The sequence below is a fragment of the Gadus chalcogrammus genome, chromosome 11, assembly GCF_026213295.1.
Source record: "Gadus chalcogrammus isolate NIFS_2021 chromosome 11, NIFS_Gcha_1.0, whole genome shotgun sequence".
Taxonomy (NCBI): domain Eukaryota; kingdom Metazoa; phylum Chordata; class Actinopteri; order Gadiformes; family Gadidae; genus Gadus; species Gadus chalcogrammus.
Window position 1 is genome coordinate 19210012 of NC_079422.1, and position 24246 is coordinate 19234257.

A 24246-nucleotide genomic window follows, 5' to 3' on the forward strand; every position below is an offset into this window, starting at 1 on the left:
GGGGAGGGGCCGGGGAGGTGGGGGTGGAGGTGGAGGGGGACGGACTGCAGTGACCCAGGGTCGTTGACCTCTGGTAGCCATAGCGTCTGGTGCAGGTAGAAGGAGTGGTGTGTTTGGGGGATGGGAGGGGGGTTCCAATGGGGGGCTGAGTGTGTTTGATTTGTATAAAATCATCGGATTGTTGGGATGTTTTTCTTTTATTGATTTTTTTGTTGGAAATGTGAGGCTTGTTGCTAGTATCGGTAGTCAGGCTTTCAGCGAATGAATAGAAAACATGATAGGTAGGCATCATACATTTAGACAATTTATTTATTTTTATTTGTGGTCAAATTTGAATAAAAAATTAAAACTAACCTACTGCTGAAAAATATTTGTGCAAAACATATGTATTATTGCTTTGAGTTTTTTCTACTTTGGTCTTTATTAAATGTTATTGTCACTGATACTCTAGTCCCTTCTATATCTGGTGATCTTCAAGATGTGCGAGTGAGCCTATACTCCGTCTAGTGGCGACATTCTGTACTACAGCCCCAAGGTCTGACTCAGATACAGGGCTCGCGTGCTCGGTGCTATGCTCATATTCACGACGTAGCGTTTCCCCCCTCCCCGAGTAAGAAATATTTTTTTATGTGATTCCAAAATAACCCACCGACGTGGGCAACTTGGAAACCGAGATGTCATCTCTCTCTCGGTTTACTGGGCCATAAACGTTCCCCCCTGAAGGCCACTTTACACCCATCTCAGGTCAAACCTTATATCTTAATCGTAGTCAGGAAAAAATGGCGTTTCAAGCGTATAAATCTGTCAAGGTGTATATCAGCCCCCTCCACCTCCCCCACCCAGAGTAAAACCCCCCGACGAAATGGAAGACCGGAATGTTCTACTCCAAGAGAAAGGAACAGTGAATGCTGTGCAACACCTTATCCCGCCTGAACTCTGCTGGTCGTTGAACAAGTGTTTGAGGCAGGCAGGTCCGCACTTGCCACCCTAATCCCTGGGGATCTCCAGACACGAATGCCCTGTCAAGAGGGATTTGCTGATTCAGCACTCTGGCAGAAGAGGGTTAGCTGTCGTGTGTGTGCATGCTTGTGGTAAACGTGGTTTGTGCGCTGTGCGTGTGTGTGTCTGTATGTGTGTCTGTCTGTGTGAACTGTTGGTTGCCTGTGACCTCGCTGGTTTATAACTGTCCTGGTGGGGTTGAGGTTGGGGTCAAGGCTTCAAAGGTTTTAAGGTTCGGTCCGTAAACCCTCCCAGGAATGTATGCTTTTCGAGAATTGTTGCTCATTACATTCCCATAACGATATCTTCTTTGTGTGTGAATGTATGTGTATTTGTGTTGTGTGTGTGCATGCCTCTGTGTGCATGTGTGTGTGTCTGCAAGTGCATATGTTTTTGTGTGTCTGTGTGTGCATGCATATGTGCGTGTCTGCATGTGACTATGTGTTTGTGTGCGTGGATTTGAGTTCCTGCATGTATATGTGCGTCTGTGTGTGTGTCTGAAAGTGCGTATGTGTTTGTGTGTTTGTGTATATGTGTCTGCAAGTGTATATGTGTCTTTGTGTGTCTGTATGCATGTCTGCATGTGCATATGCGTTTGTGTGTCTGTATTTGTGTGTGTGCGTTTGACTGCCTTCATGTATACTTGTGTGTGTGTGTGTGTGTCTGCGAATGTGAGGGGTGTCGGTTCCGTGTTTTATATCCACCCTTGTTTGCTGGTTGCCACAACAATAGCCCATGGCGCCGTACATTAATGTGTAATGATATGTTTGAGCCTTGGCTCCATGGCTCTCCCGGGGCCCCAAGGGCTTCAGGGGCCCCTGGCCTGGGCCATGATTGCTCCTGAGCAGGTTTTCGTCTTTTTTTATTTCATCACATTTATATTTTGTGTTTACCTTGTCTCTGTCTCAAAGTTACCGTCTCTCTCTGTCTGTCTGTCTGTCTGTCTGTCCCCCGGAGGTGTGACTTTCTCTCTCTCTTTATTTCTCATGCTCCTTCAAAGTCCTTAACCCCTTCTTCTCCGGTCCCTGACTGTCACGCTACCTCTCGCTCATGTGCACTTTTTCGCTCTCCTCAATGCTCCTCTGATCTCTCCCTCTCAAAACTCTGTCTCTCTCTCAAAACTGTCTGACTCGCTCAAAACTGTCAATCTCTCTTACTCAAGACTGTCTGACTCGCTCAAAACTGTCAATCTCTCTCACTCAAAACTTTGTCTCTCTCACTCTCTCTCCCAAAACTCTGTCTTTCTCTCAAAACTATGTCTCTCTCTCTCAAAACCCCGTCTCTCTGTCTCTCTGTCTTTCTCTGTCTTTCTCTCTCTCACTAGTTTCTGAATCTGATCTCTCTCTCTCTCTCTCTCTCTCTCTCTCTCTCTCTGTCTCCTTCTCACTGGTCTGTGCTCTCACTCTCTTTCTCTCTCTCAGTGGTTTCTGATCTCTCTCTCTCTCTCTCTCTCTCTCTCCCTCTCTGTATCTCTGTATCTCTCTCTCTCTCTCTCTCTCTCTCTCTCTCTCTCTCTCTCTTTCTCTCTCTGTATCTCTCTCTCTCTCTCTGTCTCTCTCTCTCTGTCTCTCTCTCTCTCTCTCTCTCTCTCTCTCTCTCTCTCTCTCTCTCTCTCTCTCTCTCTCCTCCCTCTCTCTCTGTGTGTCTCTTTCTCACTGGTTTCTCTTCTCCCCCTCCCAGAGGATGACGTGGACTGGAGGCGCTGGTGAATGGCATGAACTCCTCCCTGGAGAGCCTCTACTCCTCGTCCAGCGGCCAGCAGCAGCACAACGACCTGGTTCCGCTCCTCCACACCTCTTCCTCCTCCTCCTCCTCCTCCTCTTCCCACCACTACCAGCATCACCATGGCCCCCTGCCCCACCCCCTCCTCCACCACGACTACCACCCCACGGCGGCGGCCCCCCTGGCCAGGCACGGCCCCCCCCACCTCTCGCCGGAGCCTTCGTCCTCCTCTTCCTCGTCCTCGGATTCGTCGCAGGGCAGCCTGAGGCGGTCGCAGCCCATGCACATCCTCGCCGTCAGGTGAGACGCCGCAACGCCCTCCTCCTCCTCCTCCTCCTCCTCCTCCTCCTCCTCCTCCTCCTCCTCCTCCATCATCATCATCATCATCATCATCATCATCATCATCATCAATACATTAAATGGACTGCATCTATAGAGCGCTTTTCTAGATTTATTTTTGCATTCTCATGCTTTATTATACAGTGAAATAGAAAGGAAGGTATGGGATATAGAGAGGAGGAAAAGCAGCAAAGGACCACGGGCAGGAATCAAACTCAGGTCAGGACTGAGCCCTAATGGTGCGGGCCCTACGCACTTAGCCCCTATAGTGCGCTTTTTCTAACCTGTGGCCACTCAAAAGCGCTTTACAATACCGCCCAACATTCACCCGTTCAGGCACACATTCACACACCGACTACGGGGTCGGCCATTCAAGGCGAAAGCCAGCTCGTCTAGAGCAGTTAGGGTAGGGGTTGTCCTGCTCAGAGACACCTCGACAACTCCAGCTAGGAGGAGCCGGGGATCAAACTAGCAACTTTGCGGTTACCAGCCCACCCGCTCCACCTCCTGAGCCACACGCCGCCATCGTCATCAAAGTCATCGTCATCATCTTCGTCACCCACATACACCCCTGCTGACGCATCGATAGTCACCCTCGGCCTGTTGTGTCCGTGGAAACGCAAACAATCAAAGCGCTCAAAACAGGTCTTACTGCTCCTCGATTCAGTGGCATTTGCGTCACTAAGCTATGGGTCGACCCGCACTTAATGTTGCAGAAACCTAAAACTAGTGGCACCCACTCCCCATCCCGGTGGGCGTGGGTTGAGTCTAGGTGGTGAAATGGTGTCTTGTTTCTTCCCCCGCACGCAGATCAATCGTGCCAAACAACAAACGCACTCCTTCATTCGTACTCCCTGACGAAATCCCCGGCTTAACTTTATACACTTACTTGAACCCACTCGTGACACGTAAACTTGCTCACCCTGTTCAACCCCGTGTGAGGACGTTAAACATTCCTGGTTGTCGCATGGATTTAAATATCTGGGTCTGCAGCCTGAATCCATAAACCCGGAACGAGAGAAGAAAGCGTCATTTATTGTGCCCTGAACGGCAGTATAACGTGACCTATTTGAAATAAGCTATTTCTAACCTTTCTAAAAACACGCCTGCTATCCTAATGGTGTCAATTAAAGTCGATTCATCTTTTAAAACAGCCAGCGAATGATCTCGCGGCCGGTGGGAAACACATGACCTAACTGTGGGCAGAATCCCACACCAGCCCTGAACTTTGAAACACAGCTAGGGTCGAGTTCTGAGGTTGGATAGGGTAAACTCCAAAGGGACACACACACACACACAAATACATAGCATGCCAGGATAACACACGCGCACACACATACATAGCATGCCAGGTACACACACACACTCACACGCGCGTGCACGCGTACGCACACACACACACACACAAACACAAGCATGCCAGGTACACACACACACAGTCACAGTCTCTCTTTCTCTCTCACTCACTCACTCACTCACTCACTCACTCACTCACTCACTCACTCACTCACTCACTCACTCACTCACTCACTCACTCACTCACTCACTCACTCACTCACTCACGCACTCACTCACTCACTCACTCACCACTCACTCACTCACTCACCTCACTCACTCACTCACTCACTCACTCACTCACTCACTCACTCACTCACTCACTCACTCACTCACTCACTCACTCACTCACTCACTCACTCACTCACTCACTCACGCTTACACTCACAAGTACACACTCATTCCCTCTTTCGTATTCTCTCTCTCTCTCTCTCACACACCACACAAACACACACACGCACACATACACACATTTTCTACTTTTCTTCAACATGCTGCACATATTCCCTTTGTTGGTGTGTGTGAGTGTCTGAGTACTTTCATTCCTTTTGAAATGATTATTATTTAAATGTGTTGCCGCTGGATAATTCGGGGAACGGTTGGAGCCGGCTCATTATCTGTAGCCCCTGGATGACCCTCTCCTTGTCACTGTCTCTTTATCTCAGGCCGCCTTACCAGCTGGAGACAAAGAGGCAGCAGCACTGGCTGCAAAATGCTCTGCGCACACACACACACACACACTCACACAAACACACTCATGAATGTATATATATACAGACACACATACACAAACATGCAGACCCACACAAAGCGCGTTCACACACCCACACGTACTTATATATACACCCTCACACTAGCACCCACACACTGGTTGCACAATGCTCTGCGCGCACACACGCTGGCACACAAACACACACACACACAAACACAGAGTGAGTACACACATACACACACATACAAAGGCTGTTCAAAAAAAAAAGGGGCACACACATTAGCATTACATCATGCTATGGAGTCGGGAACCCCTGTGTGTTCATACATTTCATGCACTATATTTGTGTGCATATGGCTTTAAACCAAACTGATGAATAAGACACACACACACTCACTCACACACACACACACACACACACTCATAGGGAGAGGAGAGAGAAGCGAGCTCTGAACTTGTTATTATTCAGGGCTGACCCCTGCATCACCCCGTCTCTGCCTGGGATGGGGCGAACATCAAACGGCCTCTTCCCTTTTGAACTTACTGGATTCTTCAGAGACAGACAGCACTTGTGCAGGAGAGAGCGAGAGCAGCAGAGAGAGAGAGAGAGAGGGAGAGAGAGGGAGAGAGAGAGAGAGAGAGAGAGAGGGGGAGAGAGAGGGAGAGAGAGAGAGGGAGAGAGGGAGGGAGGGAGAGAGAGAGAGAGACAGAGGGAGAGGGAGAGAGAGAGAGAGAGAGAGAGAGAGAGAGAGAGAGGGAGAGAGGAAATCGTAGGCACGTCTTCAAGGCTCGCATCGCATTTCACGTGACTCCCTGCCAAACTTTTTCCTTTCTTCGGTTTTAATAATTCAATATCCAAAATCGGATGACCAACTGCCCGTTCAGCCCTCCCCCTTCCTGAAGAGCCTCACACACGCGCCTCATCTGAAGCCGCCGAAACGTGTGAAATAAAATGAAATAGAAGGAACCAAAAGGAAGAACCGATGTAATATGGATGAGCGGGAGGGGCCCGCGGATCCCGCCGGCGAGGAGATTGTGTTCATTAGAAGGAGATCAGAGGCAGCTCGCCGACGCTTCCTCCTCCACCTCCATCCCTACTCGTGTCTCCACACGAGGCTTCCTGTCCTCCACTCCCCCCCCCCCCTGCACACACACACACACTCCCCCGTAGCTCCAGGGGCTTTGAGGCGCTGATTACGCCGGGCGGTCGACACTGTGTTGGGGTCGATGGTGGTTGTGCGTTGTATGTTTGAAGTTGAACTCAAAGTTTGAACGCAACTGAAGGGTGAACGTCAGGTTGGGAGATGCATTGATGTCACGTTGAGAAGTAGTGGACAGCACTGAGGGTGGTTGATGTTCACACTGTTGGTGTCTGTGTCCGTGTATCGTGTGTGGATGCGTTCAAGTGTAGTTTCTATGTGTGTGTCTGTATGTCTGTGTCTGTATGTCTGTGTGCATCGGTGTGTGTGTTGAACTTTATTCTGTTTGTGTGTGTGTGTGTTCAGGTGTCTTTTGTGTATTTGTTATTCTGTGAGTGTGTGTGTGAGTGCACTGTGAACGCATGTGTGTGTGTGTGTGTGTGTGTTCAAATGTATTCTATACGTGGGTGTGCGTATGCATGCGTGTTGCGTGTGCCTGTGTGTGTCTTCAAATGTATTCTGTGTGTGTGTTCAAATGTGTCCTGTGTGCGTGCGTGCGTGTGTAATCCTGCAACTTTTGTTCATCCCGTGTCTTTCTGCGTGCGTACTGTATAGACCCGTGTGTCAGATCCACCCCCCCCCCCCCCCACTAAACCCTGTCTCCGTCCCCTCCTCCTGGTGACTCTGATCTCCTTGTGTCCCGCTCTCCCCAGGAGGCTCCAGGAGGAGCAGCTGAGGACCTCCTCGCTGCCCGCCATCCCCAACCCCTTCCCGGAGCTCTGCAGCCCGGCCGGCTCCCCGGTGCTCAGCCCTGGGTCCCTGCCCCCCGGGGATCCCCCCAGCGGCACCTCTGTGAGTCAGGAGACCCCCCCCCCCCCGTCACAGATGGATGCATGATGGGAGGGAGATGTGGGGGCTGTTTGAGGAGTATGGAATGGAAACGCAACCCTGGGGAGATGAGCATGGGGAGGGGGGGGTCAAAATGTTTGAGTTTGGGCAACTTTTTTATTGGTTGTACACACACACGCACGCACATCCACGCTTGCACACACACACGTGCGCACACACACATACATACACCCCTACATTCACACACACTCACACGCATGCATGTACACACACACACATACACACACACACACACACACAGCAGAACCCGTCATGTATCTTCACATATAGGGGCCGTGTCTTACACAACGGTCGCTGCCAGAAGCATGCGTGGTAAAGCACAGAAAAACCTGTTTGTTGACTGAATTCCCTGGTAAGCGTTTCGTTTCGGGGTATTTTCTCTCTCTGGGAGAGATTTGGCTGAGATTTTGAGGAAGCACATTTTCCAGAGTGTGGGAGTTTGTGTAAGACATTCCCTTTTGATTCAAAGCGAATCGGGGAAAGAACAAGAAATGTTAATGATGTCAAGATCGTGCGGGGAGAGTGATGAAAATCAGGTTCCCCGTTCGCATTGTACGATGGAGCCACAGCTTTAGTTGTCAAAATTTGTACACACTTTGTAATTTTGTGTAATTCCGGCCATGTGTCCTGTAGTGGCTGGACTAATTGACATGTATCTGGCATTATGTACACCCTCCCCCCTCCTCCCCTCCTACCCCCAGCATCTATTTTTAGATGCTTGGTTGCAAAACCGGTCAGTGGTCTGTTGGACATTAGCTTCAGGAATTCTTCAGTTGTTTTTCCATCTGCTGCACATTAGTTACTCATCCGAGGCGCTCAGACTGAACGTAGGCGTGCATGTGACGCGACACTTTGTCGGCTCTCGGACGGTGATTGGAAAGAAACGGCAAGTGTCTCTGTTTGTGTGTGTGTGTGTGTGTGTGTGTGAGTGTGGGCATTCGTGTGCGTGTGTCTGCCCATGACAGTTTGTCGTTTCCCTGCTATTAGACATGTACGGCAAGGTCTGTTTGTTTGTGTGTGTGTGTGTGTGTGAGTGTGTGTGTGTGTGTGTGTGTGTGGGTATGTGTGTGTGTGCGTGTGTGTGTGGATGTGCCTGTCTGTGTGTGTGTGTGTCCGCAACAGTTTACCGGCTCTCTGGGCTTGGCGGGTACGGGAAGGATGTGTGTCTTTGTGTGTGTGGTTGCGTGTGTGTGTGTGCGCGCGCGTGTGTATGAGTGTGCGTTTGCTCGTGTGTGCGTACATACACGGAAGCTCGTCCCCCGGTATTCATCGGTGCATAAACATGGCCGCTGTGTTGATTCCTGGAAGGGAGCGTTCCTGCAAACAGCACATCAAAAACACTTAATGGCCCTCATATGCGGGCCAGCGCGGGTTACAGTAATACCCCCCGTTTACAGGAACACAAGGGCAGATTCATCCCATAAATTCAGCCCCCGCTCCCTGGCTGTGATCCACCACGGGGTGACAGTTATAGCTCTGACACTGTGTGATCATAGACTGCCCACTTTGGGTTCGGTCTGCGCCGCTGCCACACGCAGTCGCAGTCGCAGTCCCCCGCGACGCAGAGACTAAACTAGTAGGGTCGGACGCGGGGGGCGTCAATTACCCGATAAATCTGCCGGGGTACCGGGCGATCGGGTTACTGTTTACTTCGGCATCAAAGGGGACGCTCTGCGGTGGCGGCTGTAATTTACCAGGGGCTCGAGTTACTGTTACGTAAATGAGCCAGTTAAATGGGTGATCTGGAGGATCACGGGCGCGTTTTGAGCGTTTGTTGTTCGTAGGGAAAGGTCATGCATGCTGCAGGGAAGAGTCCCACCGTGCTGAGCTGTGTCGTGGTTTGAACACTTACCTCGGTTCTCGGCTTCAAAGCTGAACGCCGAAAGCGTTTTGTTTACATGTGGCGCTCGGTAGAAGTTGTGCAGAAGTTGAGGAAACCGGATTTATTTTTAATAAAGTAAAGAAATATATATGAATATGGAGAACATTTAGATTTAGATTTAGGGGCATTTAGCAGACACGTTTATCCAAAGCGACTTACAATAAGTACATTTTATCGCTGTCAGTACAGTATTAAGTACAATATATTGCTGTCAGTACAGTAAGGATTTTCATAGAACCAAGTGCCAAGCACTAAGAATCGCTAGATTAACCCATTCTCAGTATTCAAAAAAGCAAAAAGTACTTACTCCAATAATACGAAAACGCAGGATCTAGCATAGTGTTAATACTGGCTGTGACCTAGGCTTACCTGAACAATGCACGGTCTTCCAAGGGGCTGAACAGGAAACAAAACCCAAGTATCTTATTTCCATGATCACACCAAAGAAAATGTCACAATAAAAGTATCCGATCACCGGCCTTTGACCACGTTTCTCTGGTTTCACTGACTCTTAGCTTTAACATGAAGGGTAATGGCACCTCGTCGCAATAAAAGCTTTAAATGCACACATTAATAATGAATAGTAGTGTTGATAGTAATGGAGATGGATGAGGCATCATGTCTCGGCCCTCTGCCTTCTCCCTGTTGAAACTTTAAAGGCAGTGACCGTAAGTTAAAGTCCTTTTAGAACCCTCATGAACACCAATAAATGACCTCCTTTCATGTTCATTCATTTGTCTTTGTTATTTTTTTTATCAGCGTTCATATTGTTTGTCCTTGAATCTGTTCATTGGCATTTCATTGCGCAGTTCCAGTCTTATGTAAAAAGATAATTACCAGGCAGCTAGCCGAAAGACTCTACCAACCTGAAAAGCAGTCTGCGCTCATAGCGACACCGTGTTTAAAGAGGTTCATACAATGTTGTTCGTCAGTGTAATTATACAGTCCAGCTATGCATCCAACACAAGAGGCTGGCATCGGACCAGCACACAATAGCAACCATGATGCATTCGTGAACATAGAGAAGTTAACCTCTTTGTTTGTGTGCGTGTGCGTGTGTGTGTGTGTGTGCACGTGGACGTATGTGTCTGGCATGTGTTTTTGTGTGTGTGTGTGTGTGTGTGTGTGTGCGTGCATGTGTGCGTGTCCATGTGTGTGTGGGGGGTTTGTGTGCAAACTGCCCATGGCATGCGTGAGTACAGTTGTTTGTATAAACTTGCACATGCATGTCTGTGTTTGCATTGCCATTCTTTCCCATCTGTTAGCAAGTGTGCGCCTGTGTGTGTGTGTGTGTGTGTGTGCGTGTGCACGTGCACGCATGCAGTACACGACCTGGTGGGCTTGTCTTTGTGAGTTCTGTAAACTATTTACAGCACTGGCGCTGTCTTGCCATTGTAATGGCAATGGAAAGTATGTCTCATTGCGGTTTTCCCTCTGTTTCGCTGGAAATTCAATTCAGCACCTTAGAGCGTCTAAGGCGGAGTGGTCCCGTCCAAACCCTGGGTCTCGGCCACAGAGAACTGTCATCAGGCACCGCCCACCTTCCTAGGAATCTGACCATTGGCTCTGTGTGTCTGTCTGCCATTCTGCCTGTAGGTGTGTGTGTGGTGTCTGTGTGTGTGGTGTGTGTGTGTGTGTGTGTGTGTGTGTGTGTGTGTGTGTGTGTGTGTGTGTGTGTGTGTGTGTGTGTGTGTGTGTGTGTGTGTGTGTGTGTGTGTGCCTGTGTGTGTTTGTGTTTGTATCTGCGTGTGTGTTTGGGTGTGTGTGTGTTTGCATGTATGTGTGTGTGTGTTTGCATGTTTGTGTGTTTGCATGTGTGTGTTTGTGTGTGTCTGGATGCGTTTGTGTGTTTGTGTGTTTGCATGCATGCATGCATGTATGTGCGTTTGTGTGTGTTTGCATGTTTGCATGTGCGCGTCTGTGCGTGTGTGTTGAATGACGTCCGTCTGTCAGCCTTGTTGGCTGACTACTTGACCGCGCCTGAGTGATTGATCCCTCTGTAACGAGTCGTTAAGGCATGCGATCGTGTGGCTATGCGATACAGAGCGGCCTCCCAGGTTTCTCCTGAATTTCACGTACATCACTCAGTGGCAAAATTCTGAGGAAATCCGAAAGAAGATTACGACGTTGAAAAAAGAAAAACGATCTGAGCCTGCGGTTGAACCCTCGATCGTTCCGGGTGCTGCTTCTCTATTCGTCACTCCATTCCTTCAGTGCTCTCTCTCTCTCTCCTTGAAGCTGTTGCATGTGAGCCAGCCTGCGTTCTGGATAGCGGAGATGTTTCTCAACATTATTTTATTGAGTTTCCCATCCTCCAGGAGCTGTGCTCGTAGTTTGTACCCCTGCTCTACCTCCGTGCTCTATGGGTATTCTCTGCTGTGTGACAGACAGACAGACAGACAGACAGACAGACAGACAGACAGACAGACAGACAGACAGACAGACAGACAGACAGACAGACAGACAGACAGACAGACAGACAGACAGACAGACAGACACAGAGTCTGAGAGAGACACAGAGTATGCTCTCTGCTGGATTGAGCAACGGGACAGATACCGTTGGGAAGTAGATAAAAACTAAATCATCTGAACTCGAGCCTTGATGGTTTCCCTTTGACAGGGATCAAAGAAGGGATTTATTGAATTGTGTACCGTAGATCTAAAGGAAGACTATGGAGTGGTGGGTGGTGGTGGTGGTGATGGGGATTTTGGCTAGGCCATCCCAACGCTTTTTTGTAAATATGAAAGGAATGACATCCTATACAAACTCATAGAATGCAGGGTCATTATGTTGTGCAGTTATATAGGTGTTCTTGACAAGCTTTCTAAAGTTCTCTCTTTGAGTAACACTGACCTGGACATGGGGCTCCTGTGTGTGTGTGTGTGTGTGTGTGTGTGTGTGTGTGTGTGTGTGTGTGTGTGTGTGTGTGTGTGTGTGTGTGTGTGTGGTGTGTGTGTGTGTGTGTGTGTGTGTGTGTGTGTGTGTGTGTTCGAGAGGACGGCGTGTGCACCAGTGTGTCTGTCAGGCCTAGAGGTGATTATTTGTGTGCGGGGTCTGTCGGGGGATTGGACTCGTGTGTTCTGGATAGCGTTGCAACACACCTTGCAGCAGCATGATGTGAACATAGACGTTGACGCTCTAGTGTACTGTACATCTGTGATTGCTTCCTGCCTGTGTGTACAACATACAGGCGATGATTTGCCGGCACGCAATGCGATGTGTGTTCATGGTGAAGAGAGGCGGAGGGGGAGAGAGGAATATTTAATAAAAAATATCACACCAGAGGGATCGCTGTTCTAATGACTAGCAGCAAGAAGGTGATTCAACTGCAAGTTTGACGGAGCAGGCGAAAGTTTCTGAGATAGTTATCCCTAACTCCTACACTTAGTGTATATATAAATAAATATTAAGTCCCTACAACATCATAACCTTGAGTGTAATGTTGCTTGGACAGTCGTACAAGCACCATTTATAGTTCAACATTAAGCCACTAGAGATTATGATTTGTCTGTTTATACATCATTCATTTGGCTACACCAGCACGAACAGGGTCCATAGCCGGACTGGGACTGGCCTGTTGCCAAGCAACACTTAAACATTTTGCTAGCTTGCTACTTTGCCTAGGTCTACACGTTACCACACTTTATATCATGTACATTTATCGGTATGTTTCCATTTATCGGGCAACCAGTGCAATAAGAGTCTGTCGACAGCCGCGTTGGTGGCATGTGTGATTCCAGTGTGTTAACAGCTTATTTATATACAGTATATAGTTCACGCAGGCTAATTAACGTTTTATTAAAAACATCTGTAAGGCGGAGTGATACATGCAAAGTGAAAAGTCCCAGTGCTGTTATTCTCTCCATCGGCACTCGTGGAATGTCTCCTTTCCAATCAATATATTGGTCAGAACGAACCGTTGAAGGTGGTCAGGTACTTCAGGTCCTGCTAACGTCTGCCCTACCCTCCATGTGTTACATTAAGGGAGGACAGCCGCTGGGTGTTATGGTTGTCTCAATATGGAACTAACACAAAACTGGGGCCCAACATATGACATTGGAGCCAACACTGTGCCCATTCATCTTTTAGAAATATGTTTCCTCCTCTCTTTTTCTCCCTCTTGTTGGCTCTCGCTCTCTTGCTCCCCTCTCTCCACCATCTCTCTCCCTATCGCTCTCTCCCCCTTCCTCTTTCATTCTCTCTTTTCTCTCTCTCTCTTTCTATCATTCTCCATCTGTCATTCCCTTTCCTCCCTCCTTCTTTCTTTCGCTCACTCTCCCCCTCCCTCTATCATTATTTATTTATCCTTCTCTCTCTCCATCACTCTCTCTCTCCCCCTTTCCCTCTCTCTTCATTCGCTCACTCCCCGCTCTCTCTCTCTCTCGCTGTGCTTAAGATAGGCCATGTCCTCTCTCGATCGCCCTACCACCCTCTCTCTCTCTCTCTCTCTCTCTCTCTCTCTCTCTCTGTCTGTCTGTCTGTCTGTCTGTCTGTCTGTCTGTCTGTCTGTCTGTCTGTCTGTCTGTCTGTCTGTCTGTCTGTCTGTCTGTCTGTCGTCTCTCTGTCTCTCTGTCTGTCTCTCTCTCTCTCTCTCTTCTCTCTCTCTCTCTCTCTCTCTCTCTCTCTCTCTCTCTCTCTCTCTCTCTCTCTCTCTCTCTCTCTCTCTCTCTCTCTCTCTCTCTCTCTCTCTCTCTCTCTCTCTCTCTCTCTCTCTCTCTCTCTCGGGGTCAAAGATCATCTTCTTCCAATGTAAGTGGAATGGCAGAATGCAAGAGCTGATGGGTTGTGTGTTGGAACCAAGCCTCCCGCTGTTTGTGCTGCAGACCACACATGCCAACCAGTGGTGTGTGTGTGGGTGTTAGTGTGCGTGTGTTTTGGTGTGGTGTGTGCTGGATTCTCTGTGTGTATGTGTGCGCTCGCATTTTGCAAACAAAATGATAGACGCTTGCAATAGTAAAAATAATGACAGGGCATGCGTTCTTATTTAATTGTGCGCACACACACACACACATACAAACACACACATATTTATATAAACACATACACACACATTTAGAGCCATATGCAGACAGTTTTATTTTCCATGTATGCAAATATTGCCCACCAAGATACAAATTATCATTGCTTGTAATAACGTGTTTCAGTGGCTGGAATTGCTTCGTGGCTGTGAGTGTGTTAACATGAGTCAAATTGCTGCAAAAAGTCGGTGTAAAAAAACAATCTTAAGCATGGATGTGGAAATGTTTCTAGTCATCCAAAAAAAATCCAACACAATTCTCGGAATCATTAACAAAGAGGTTATGTGAACAAAAATAACAAATACAATTGCATTTATTCTTGTCAGTCATGTAACGCGATTTTTTTACGAGGACAATTATATTTCTCACGATAACTATAGCTTAGGGTTATGCAATGATTTTGATGTGGAGGCAAGGTAAAGGGTGAGACTTTATTGGTCCTCTCGACAAATGCCTCATTAGTATGCGCCGTGTTTACCTCCCTGACTGAAGGCATGCACTATAGTGCAGGTTAAGGGTGTAAATGAAGACTAAAGGCTAAGGCCATATCCTTACCGAGGCCAGCTACTGATCCGACCAATGATAAGCAGCCGCTGGTAACTTGGGTGGTTGGAAATGAGAACCCTACTATTTGTTGGACCAAGGTGGGTACTCATGCGTCTAACCCACCAGTTTTCGATCCAGCCAGCCGCTGGATCGAAAACTTTCTTGGCTGACAATAGTAGCACGCCGCGGCGAGACACTCACTGGAACAGTTCATGGTTTGGCTGGTCATTAGCTTTCTCGGCTAGCAACCCACTGGAACAGCTCATGGTTTCGCTGGTCATTAGCTTCCTCGGCTAGCAACCCACTGGAATAGCTCATGATTTCGCTGGTCATTAGCGTCCGGGGCTAGCAACCCATCAGAATAGCTCATGGCTTGGCTGGTCCTTAGTTCCCGGTGCTAACAAACCACTGGAAAATCCCGGCAGGTTAGTTGGCAGCCCTTGAAGCTAATGAGCAGCCAAGCCCGTAGATGATCCAGCGGCGGCTAGGTTGGACGCATGAGTTAGCACCTTGAATGAATGATGGTCGTCCTTTCACCCCGCTGACCTCGCAGTTACCAGCCTGGCTTATCATTGGCTGATTCAGGAGCTGGGGTCGGCAAGCCTCCATCGGCAACTCGTGAAAAAATAATCGTAACCATGAGTTCTAAAAAACCTTTTTACATTTGTCACCATAATCTTTTTGTTTACACCCAATAAAATATTTGTTCTTTTAGTTTTTTATTTTATAAAGAGAACCATATACACCACAAATCTAGAACTTATTTTTTATGCTGTCAATACTTTTGGCATCAATTTCACTCCATACCTCCGTACACAAGTTCTTGCTTGATCGCTGTTTTCCAACTCTGGCATTGATGTGTTCTACAGGTGGCCATGTGCAGTGCCGAGCACCACACTGTCTCTTAATCTACATGCACACAAACACAAACTCAAACGCACACACACTTTCCAGTTTGCATGCCAAAGTTTGCAAGCAATTGCGTTAATTTGTAAGTGTTCCATCTGAAAGTTATAATTTGCACTGTTTACACTGTGTGTGTGTGTGTGAGTGTGTGTGCGTTCTATTTTGGAAAGTCTGCCAAATTTTTGGCTTACCGTTTTAGCGATTGAAACCTCACCGCCAGGAATCTAAACAATTAGCCTTTTCCTAGTCCCACCCACACCAACCTGAGCATGCACACAAGCAACACATATAAAACACACACACACACACACACCATGAGGACACTGCCGTGCCGTTAAGTGGCTGAGATTAAGAGTGTTCAGGTCCTTGATATACAAATGGTTTGGCCCATATGGACTGAGCGCTAGCTGGAGCGCTGCCAGGCAGGTTGTGGTGGAGTCTGGAACATCTCATGTGTCAAGGCCTCATTTATCCCTGGCTACTAAATGGAAACATGCCCAGACCTGCTAGGTAGACCTGCTAGCTAAACCTGCTAGCTAAAACCTGCTGCAAAGACACAGCCTCCACACGTAAGCATGCCTGCATGCATGGGCACACGCAAGCACGCAAGCATGCATGCATACATACACATGCATCCACAGAAACAAACCAACATCAAATAAGCGCTGGAAAATAATCTCTCTTTTTCTCTCCCTCTTTCTCTTTCTCTCTTTCTATACCTCTTTCTCTTTGTCTTTGGTGCCATCTCTCTCTCTTTCTCTCTCTCTCTCTCTCTCTCTCTCTCTCTCTCTCTCTCTCTCTCTCTCTCTCTCTCTCGCTCTCTCTCTGTCGTTCTCGTTCTCTCTCCAACAAAGTCAAAGATGCACATTGTCACATATAGCGTGTGAAACGGTTTAAGTTAGAAAACTCTGAGGGAAAGAAAAAAGAGAGAGAGAGAGAAGAGAGGAGGGGGTGAATATAGGCCATGGGTTGTGTGCCCTAACTCAGAACAGCAGTGCTTTGATGTGACTTTCCACACTTTCATCTCGAGATTACAAGGGAGGCATGTATTGTTATGTTGTTTAAAATGTGTCCAATAGATATCAATGAATGTCTGTCCGTATTGTTCCAGCCAGTGATCAATCTCCATACGATCATTTATATATTACTGCATTTGAAGGATCTACACACTAGCCTCGTGAAGACAGAAATCACCATGAAAGATCGGAAAAAAACATTCTGTTGTGACATCTGACAATTATTTGGTCACTCAGATATAATCATCACGGCCGCCAGCTTTGCAGTTGTGCAATAAAGAAACTTTGGCCTTGTTGAAAGGAGCTTTCACATTAGGTATGTGTGTTTATGTGTGACAATGCACGCTAATGTAGGGTGTGTGAGTGTGTGCGTGTATGTGTGTTTGTGCGTGTGTGTGTGTGTGCGCGTGTGCGTGCGTGCGCGTTTGTGTGTGTGTGTGTGCGTTTTGAGTGTGCACGCGTGTGCGTGCCTGCTTAACAAAGAGTGCAATGTCTCGCTGCCTACTGGCAAATCATCTGGCCAAGAGCTGAGCAGATCAGCTCCACTCATTTAGGTCATGAAGACTGCATCTCCTTTTCTCTCTCTCTCGGTGTCTCTCTCTGTCTCTCTCTCTCTCTCTCTCTCTCTCTCTCTCTCTCTCTCTCTCTCTTTTCTCGCCCTGTCTCTTTAATTTCTGTCCGTTTCGACGTCTTCTGTCTGCTACTCTGTCTCCCTCCCTCTCTATCTGACTTCTCTATCTCCCCCTCCCTCCCTCTCCCTCTCTCTTCCCTCTAAATGTCGTCTTCTCTCTCGGTGAAAGTAGGACGGCTCGGGTTTCCTAAGCTGCGGTGCACGCACAGGGATCAAGAATAAAGGAGGGGGGGGAATAAACAATAGAGATAAAAGAGAGAGAAAAAAGCTAAATAAAGGCAATTTTTTACTTTATTCACCTACAGGAGACGACATTTCGTGGATTGAGTACTGACACTGATGTCTCAACTCAATGTGCTGGAATAGTGTTGAGATTGTTAGAATTAATGGGAAAAACAGGGAAACTGGATTATATTCTAATAATGGCATCACCGGGAAGAAATTCTTCCTAGTTCTGAACGTTTTGTACAAGTATGTGCTGTGTTATTCCGAAAAAAGTACAGACATTGGCTGTCTGCTTGGTTTGGCTAGCTAGCTAGACAGTTTGGTTGGTTTGGCTAGCCTGCTTGACACCCTAATGGTGTGAGGTGTTCCCCTCCTCGGAATAGTTCTCTCGCCCAGGAATGACTTTGTGTATGGCCATGAATCATACGGAATAGCTTCCCTTGGATATGAATAACTAATGATCTCACACACGTGTAAAAGAAAGCTTAATAGAGACACGCAATGCTTACTTTAAATACAATACTTTAAACAACAAGCAAAACAGAAAGATCTATATTGTAAGCTGAATGGCTCTGAAATCAGTGCAACAAGCAAACATTTATGGCTGTCATCCAGCTGCAACATGCATTTAATTATAGCTTGAAATTGTATTCATGAAGTATATAACGTCCATAATGCGGCACATTTTCCCATGGGAATGTAAGAGGAAGGTGGAGGAGGAGGCGCTTGATTAAGATTGTGTAAATGTGACCATACGCATACCTTTGCTTCCAGCGCTGCAGTACTTAGGCTGTTTGCAATGGCCCTTGACTGATAGGGGCCCTAAATACGTATTTGAACAAAAGGTTCACATTTGAAACCATTCAGTTTCCTCGTCGGACATTACAAGATGGCTGACTAAGTTTTTATGTCACATACGTATATTGTCTTCTGCTAGTAATTATGTGTGTGGGCAGAGAGTAAAGGATGTCTGGATCCATACATAAATTCATGCATGATTAAAAAGCAGAACAAATGAATTGCTAATGGTCCAAGCTAGCTAGTTAGCTTGGACCATTAGCAATTCATTTGTTCTGCTTTTTGATCATCTCGTTCTCTATTGATAACTCGTTCTCTATTGATAATCTCTTTCGGAGAATGTCTAGCGATGCACATAATTTATTCTTGCTAAATCTATTGAGATATTTTATGGGCAATACTACATTTTATTACCCACTTCTGGTCAAATACATTCATATATTATGTTCGCTCTTTCACATAAATATCTGTCATAACTTGATAATTAGTGGAACGTTTACATATGATTAGCTTACATGAGTTTATGGTTGCTCTGAATACCCTAGCTCAAACAGGCTGCAGTACACTTACCGGCCATATGTTGTTTAGCAAATGTATAACGATTGTACTACAAGAGTGCTCAAATCATACCAATGCAGTTATCTTAAATTTGAATGGATTAATTTGGTTCTAGTGAGGTGTGTTTACAGAAAATTTGCTTTATTGTGGTAGTCCGGCCAAATATTTGTTTTTTCATTGGGCCCATATCTCTGGTTGCTCCCCTGCTTGCTAGTCCCAGAAGTTGCGAAACGATTATTTTTTTGGTAAAGAATCTTTGGGCGAATAACATAGTGTGAAATCAAAAATGTAAATTATCTCTTGGCCTGGGTTTATGAGTGAATAATTCATTTCATATTTCTGTATATCACTTCATACACACTATACTACACATAACGATCCATAATCAAATGTGTCTCAAAATCGTTTTTAAATGTGCTAATCCTTACGCCATACATTCCTGATTTGGGCTACGAGTTCGGAAAAATAAATGGGTTTCTGTTTGCTTTCTTTCCGAAGTAAACACAAGTTTCCACTCCATCACCACCAGTATAATGAACTTTTAAATGCTATGCTTGAATGGGGATAAAAAAGAAAGCTGACCTCTATTCATGTTCAGCGCTGCTGAATTTGACTTGGGTGGCATCCAGGGCCTATTGGCTACCGTCATTCTCTGCCGTTATGCGAGGGCTCCGAAAGATTCCATTGTTTACAGACAGAACACGCTCTGTGGGCTAACCAACCCAACAATATGGCTGGCCTGCTGCAAAAAAGACTGTTGCAGTTGCCGGGATGGGACTTGGCAGAGGGCCTAAGTATGGCACGTCACTTTGTACTGTCAATGTGCAACGGGAGCCTTGCCATCGTTTATGTAAATGTCCACTGGCAATGCACGCGTGCACACAGGCACCTACCCATGCGCGCACACACACGCACACATGCGGAAAAACACACAAACACACACACACACACCACCACACACACACAACACACACACACACCACACACACACACACACACACACACTATAGATCTCTCCATTTCTGTAATAAGTAGAACCTAATAGATTGTTTAGTTTGGGGTTTTGTCGTCGTGTAAGGGTCTGTAATTTTTGCCAGTTAAATGAGACACTACTCTACCCCTACGCTTAAGCAAACTAACAAAAATAATGTTGGAATTATGAATGTTATTTCGAAAGAGGATGAGGACTTGTCGTTCTTAAAATCGGCCCAAATCCAGATCCAGTCATTGAAGCACATTTGCCATGTCTTCATTAATTTAAGACGCATAGATTTGCGTCATCCAAGTAGAATTATAATCCTGAAAGAATGGTGTAATGCCACTGTGTGAAGGGTATTTTATTTTCCCTTGAAAATGATATTAGTACTGAAAGATGAATGGGCTCAGCTGACTGAACAGAATTGTGGATGAGCTCCAAAAAGGGGTGTGTGTGTGTGTGTGTGTGTGTGTGTGTGTGTGTGTGTGTGTGTGTGTGTGTGTGTGTGTGGGTGTGTGTGTTGGTGTGTGTGTGTGCACTCCATGGCGCTCTTGCATGTGGAGGCGTTTACGACAACACAAATGGATACATTTAAAACATGCACCCTTGCCCTTCCATCTCGCTCTACTCCTTTCTATTTTAAAAGGTTCGCCGATTTGATTGAAAGTTGTGCGGTCAAAATCCAGCATGACTTTCTCCAACACCTTGTTAATGAAGACATATCAACCAACGAATGTATGTGTTCATTATGTCATATTCCTCTCAATGTTACACTTTCTTCAGTCTCCTTCCCCGACCCCATCGCCAATATAGATCCACCAGGGTCGGGCGTCCTTCTCCCCTGTACATTATCTCTCCGGCTCTCCAGTAGCGTCCTGCAAGGTGCTCCTCTGGTCTGATGATTAATGTGCTTTAAGAACCGAGGGTTAGAGGATCTACTGCAGGACATTCTTCATCTGATGTAATTGCTTGTAATGCTCTTGCAATACCACCAAGTGGGTCTATTTATAGAACCCTACCTCAAAGTGTAGACATGACACATCACCCTCTTTGCGTGTCAGAGGTTCAGAGTGTGTGTGTTTGTGTGTGTGTGTGTGTGTGTGTGCGTGCGACGGGCCCTGTATGGGTATGTGTGACTTGTGCTTACCTGCTGTTTAAATAAGCCTAAGTTTTCTCACACTCTTAATTGCAGTTTCTGTTTGCCAGGTGCTTTATTTACTGCCTGTGTGTGTGTTTGTCCCCGGCGCGTGTGCGTGCAGACCCTGTGTGCGCTTGCTTCTGTCCTTGTGTTTGTGTGTTCAGAGGGACAGTGGCCGTGCTCTGAACACTGTGTGCGTCTCCCGCCCTGTCTCGGCCCACTGTTTGCACAGAAACTCCGGTGTCCGCATACGTGCAGACACAAAAGGATGAGAGCTATGTGGTGGTGAGCACGTCTGTGTGTGTGTGTGTGTGTGTGTGTGTGTGTGTGGTGTGTGTGTGTGTGTGTGGGTGTGTGTGTGTGTGTGTGTGTGTGTGCGTGTATTTGTGTGTGTGTGTGTTTGCCTTCTGTGCACATGCCTGTTTGTGTTTGTGTGTGTGTGCGTGTGCGTGTGTTTTTGTGTGCTTGGTATTCGTGCGAATGTCTGTGTGTGCGTGCGTGCGTATTTGGCATTTGTGCGCAGGTTTCTTTGTGTGTGTGTGTGTATGTGTGTATGCGTTCTGCATTCGTGCGAATGGCTGTGTATGTGTGTGTGTGCGTGTGTGCATGTTTGGTAATTGTGCACATGTCTCTTTGTGTGTGTGTGTGTGTGTGTGTGTGTGTGTGTGTGTGTGTGTGTGTGTGTGTGGGTGTGTGTGTGGTGTGTGTGTGTGTGTGTGTGTGTGTGTGTGTGTTTGGTATTCGTGCGAATGTCTCTGTGTGTGCGTGTGCGTTTGTGCGTGTTTGGCATTCGTGCGCATGTCTCTTTGTGTTTGTGTGAGTGTGTGAGTGTGTGTGTCTCTGAGTTGCCCGAGGCTCCAAGTCGCTCCCAAGGGGATTACATCATAGAGCTGTTATCAGACCTGAGTCATCCGAGAGCCTGAGAGCCCCCCCTCCCCCTCCCCCACCTCCCTCCTTCCTCTCCCCCGCCCTCTGTCCCTCCAGCGCCACACAATGGGGAGCATCTGTCTCTCTGTGTTCCTTCATCTATCTGTCTGTATGTCTGTGTTTCTGTGTTTCTGTCTCTATCTGTCGGTCTCAGTCTTTTTGTGTCTGTCTGTCTGTCTGTCTGTGTCCGTCCGTCTGTCTCCGTCTTTCTCTGTCTGTCTAGCGGTCTCAGTCTTTTTGTGTCTGTCTGTCTCTGTCTTTCTGTCTCTATCTTTCTGTGTCTGTCTGTCTGTCTCAGTCTAATTTTGTCTGTCTGTCTCTGTCTTTCTGCAGCTGGCTTGCTTTTGTGTCTTGTCTGTCTGTCTGTCTGTCTGTCTGTCTGTCTGTCTGTCTGTCTGTCTGTCTGTCTGTCTGTCTGTCTGTCTGTCTGTCTGTCTGTCTGTCTGTCTGTCTGTCGTCTGTCTGTCTGTCTGTCTGTCTGTCTGTCTGTCCATCCATCCACCCATGTATCGATCTATTCTATGTATTTTATTTAAATAAAATGTCATCAAAGTAAAAAATGACAAAGAACTCCAGAGAGGTAAAACACTAACTGAAGTCGATAAATGGGGTAATGGGAGTGAATCAAACAATTTCCTGGAACTGGGCCACAGAATGAGGCTATACTCATCTCCACAGGCATAATTGAGTGCAAAAATACAGATGTGCAATATAACACACATAAGTAACTTTTATTTAAAAAAGCAATATATAAAATAATCGGTTGAGGTTGAACATCTATCCATGAATCTATCTGAGAACGGACAGAAGTGTATGCCCTTGTAGGGTCCCAACCGCAAAGCGTCATTGTTGGTAATGTCAAGGTTGGGCAACATTACTCATTGTTACTTCACTGTTAAGTACACACTGGAAATCGCCTACACATGATGTCCCCTAAATAATTTAAACCTTTTTAAGTACATGTTTTAACCTAAGATGCGTACTCGTTTGCTCTGTCCCTAACCAAACATGTTTTTAAGAATATTACTTAATGCATGCGCAAACACAAAATATATAAGTTGGAAGTTGCTAACAGGTTACGGTTGCACTCTGTAATGTTTGAAATGTTTACAAAACTACGTTCAAATCAAAGTAGGAATCAGTAACGTCATGGTTGCACAGGACAGATCTGGAACAGACTGAACCTTCTCCCATGTCCTACTGCCATGAATGAACTGTGTTCGTGTCTCCTCCCTCCTCATCCTCCTCCTCCTCCCTCTCCTCCTCCTCCCCCTCTTTCCTTCGCCTCATGTCAGCTGACACACACACACACACACACCCACACACACATAGACAACACACATACACACACACACCCACACACACACACACACACCCACACACACACAGACACGAGTGCACGCACACAGCATGACTCAGTCTTCACCAGGGTCATTGCATGAGACAGGAAGAGCCGCCTCCTCCTACTCCTCTTCCTCCCCCCTCCTCATCCTCAGTCCTCCTCTCTCTTCACCATTCACCAGAGCCATTAGCATGATTATTATTATGACTCCTTATGACCGAATACACGTTCCATTCAGAACAATAAAAATAACCACTTCTTTTGGGCTAAGAAACGTTCCGTCCATATACAAATTAAGTCTTGCATAGGTTTTGCATCAAGAGAAGGTAAGATTTCCGTTGCGGGTTCAACAATTTGGTGAGTGACTTTTTTTCACTGTCGAATGCTGGTGATTCAAGTAGCCTCAGCCTTTTTTATATTTATCTAATATTTCTGAATCAAACTCAGATTTGAAATAAGTTGAGAAATAGAAAACAACTTGAGGAATATAAATCATTTGAACCTGGGAAGGAATTTTAAATGTCTTTCACATCTGGCCACAAGAAGTCAGTCCTGAAATGGGCCTGGTCCGAATTTACACAGTGATTCACGGTGATTTGCATTGAGTTGTCACCAATCAATGTTGGTTGAATTGAATTAACATTGCTTTCATTGAAGGAGTTAGCCATGGTCCAGTGTTGGGGTAGTTACTCTAAAAGAGTAATTAGTTACTATTACTAGTTACTTCTGTAAATTGTAATGAGATTACTTACTAGCATTTGAAAAGTAACTTCACTACTTATTACTTTACTTTGCCGTTTCTTAATTTACTGTGTAGATAAATGGACAAACATCAAAGCTCTATCATCACCTTGTGTTTATTGTATACATGTATACAAAATGGCATAAAAACCATAGGAACAACACTAAATCACACCAACAGATAAAGGAGGCTGTGGTGATCATCAGTGGTCAATCAGTAGCAACAAGTTTCAAAACACAGCCTTTGGGAAACATGAGAACAAAACCAGCTTTTTTTTAGATTCATGGTCAATGAAAATATAAACCCTTTAACCAGCCTGTCTTTCTGTGTTAGCTGCACTCCAACACTTGAAAAAAGTTTTGCCTGTTTAGGCGGGGGTCGGCTG

At 46.5% G+C, this 24246-nt stretch overlaps 1 protein-coding gene across 1 annotated transcript in view; it reads left to right on the forward strand.

Annotated features, from left to right (window-relative positions):
• The window catches only part of grb10b (growth factor receptor-bound protein 10b), a 70379-nt gene that overhangs the window by 23449 nt on the left and 22684 nt on the right, over window positions 1-24246 (forward strand). Inside the window, exons 5-6 of the mRNA XM_056602818.1 lie at window positions 2699-3021; window positions 6960-7098. Of these exons, the coding sequence (XP_056458793.1) occupies window positions 2699-3021; window positions 6960-7098 (462 nt within the window). The remainder of the gene's footprint in view (window positions 1-2698; window positions 3022-6959; window positions 7099-24246) is intronic.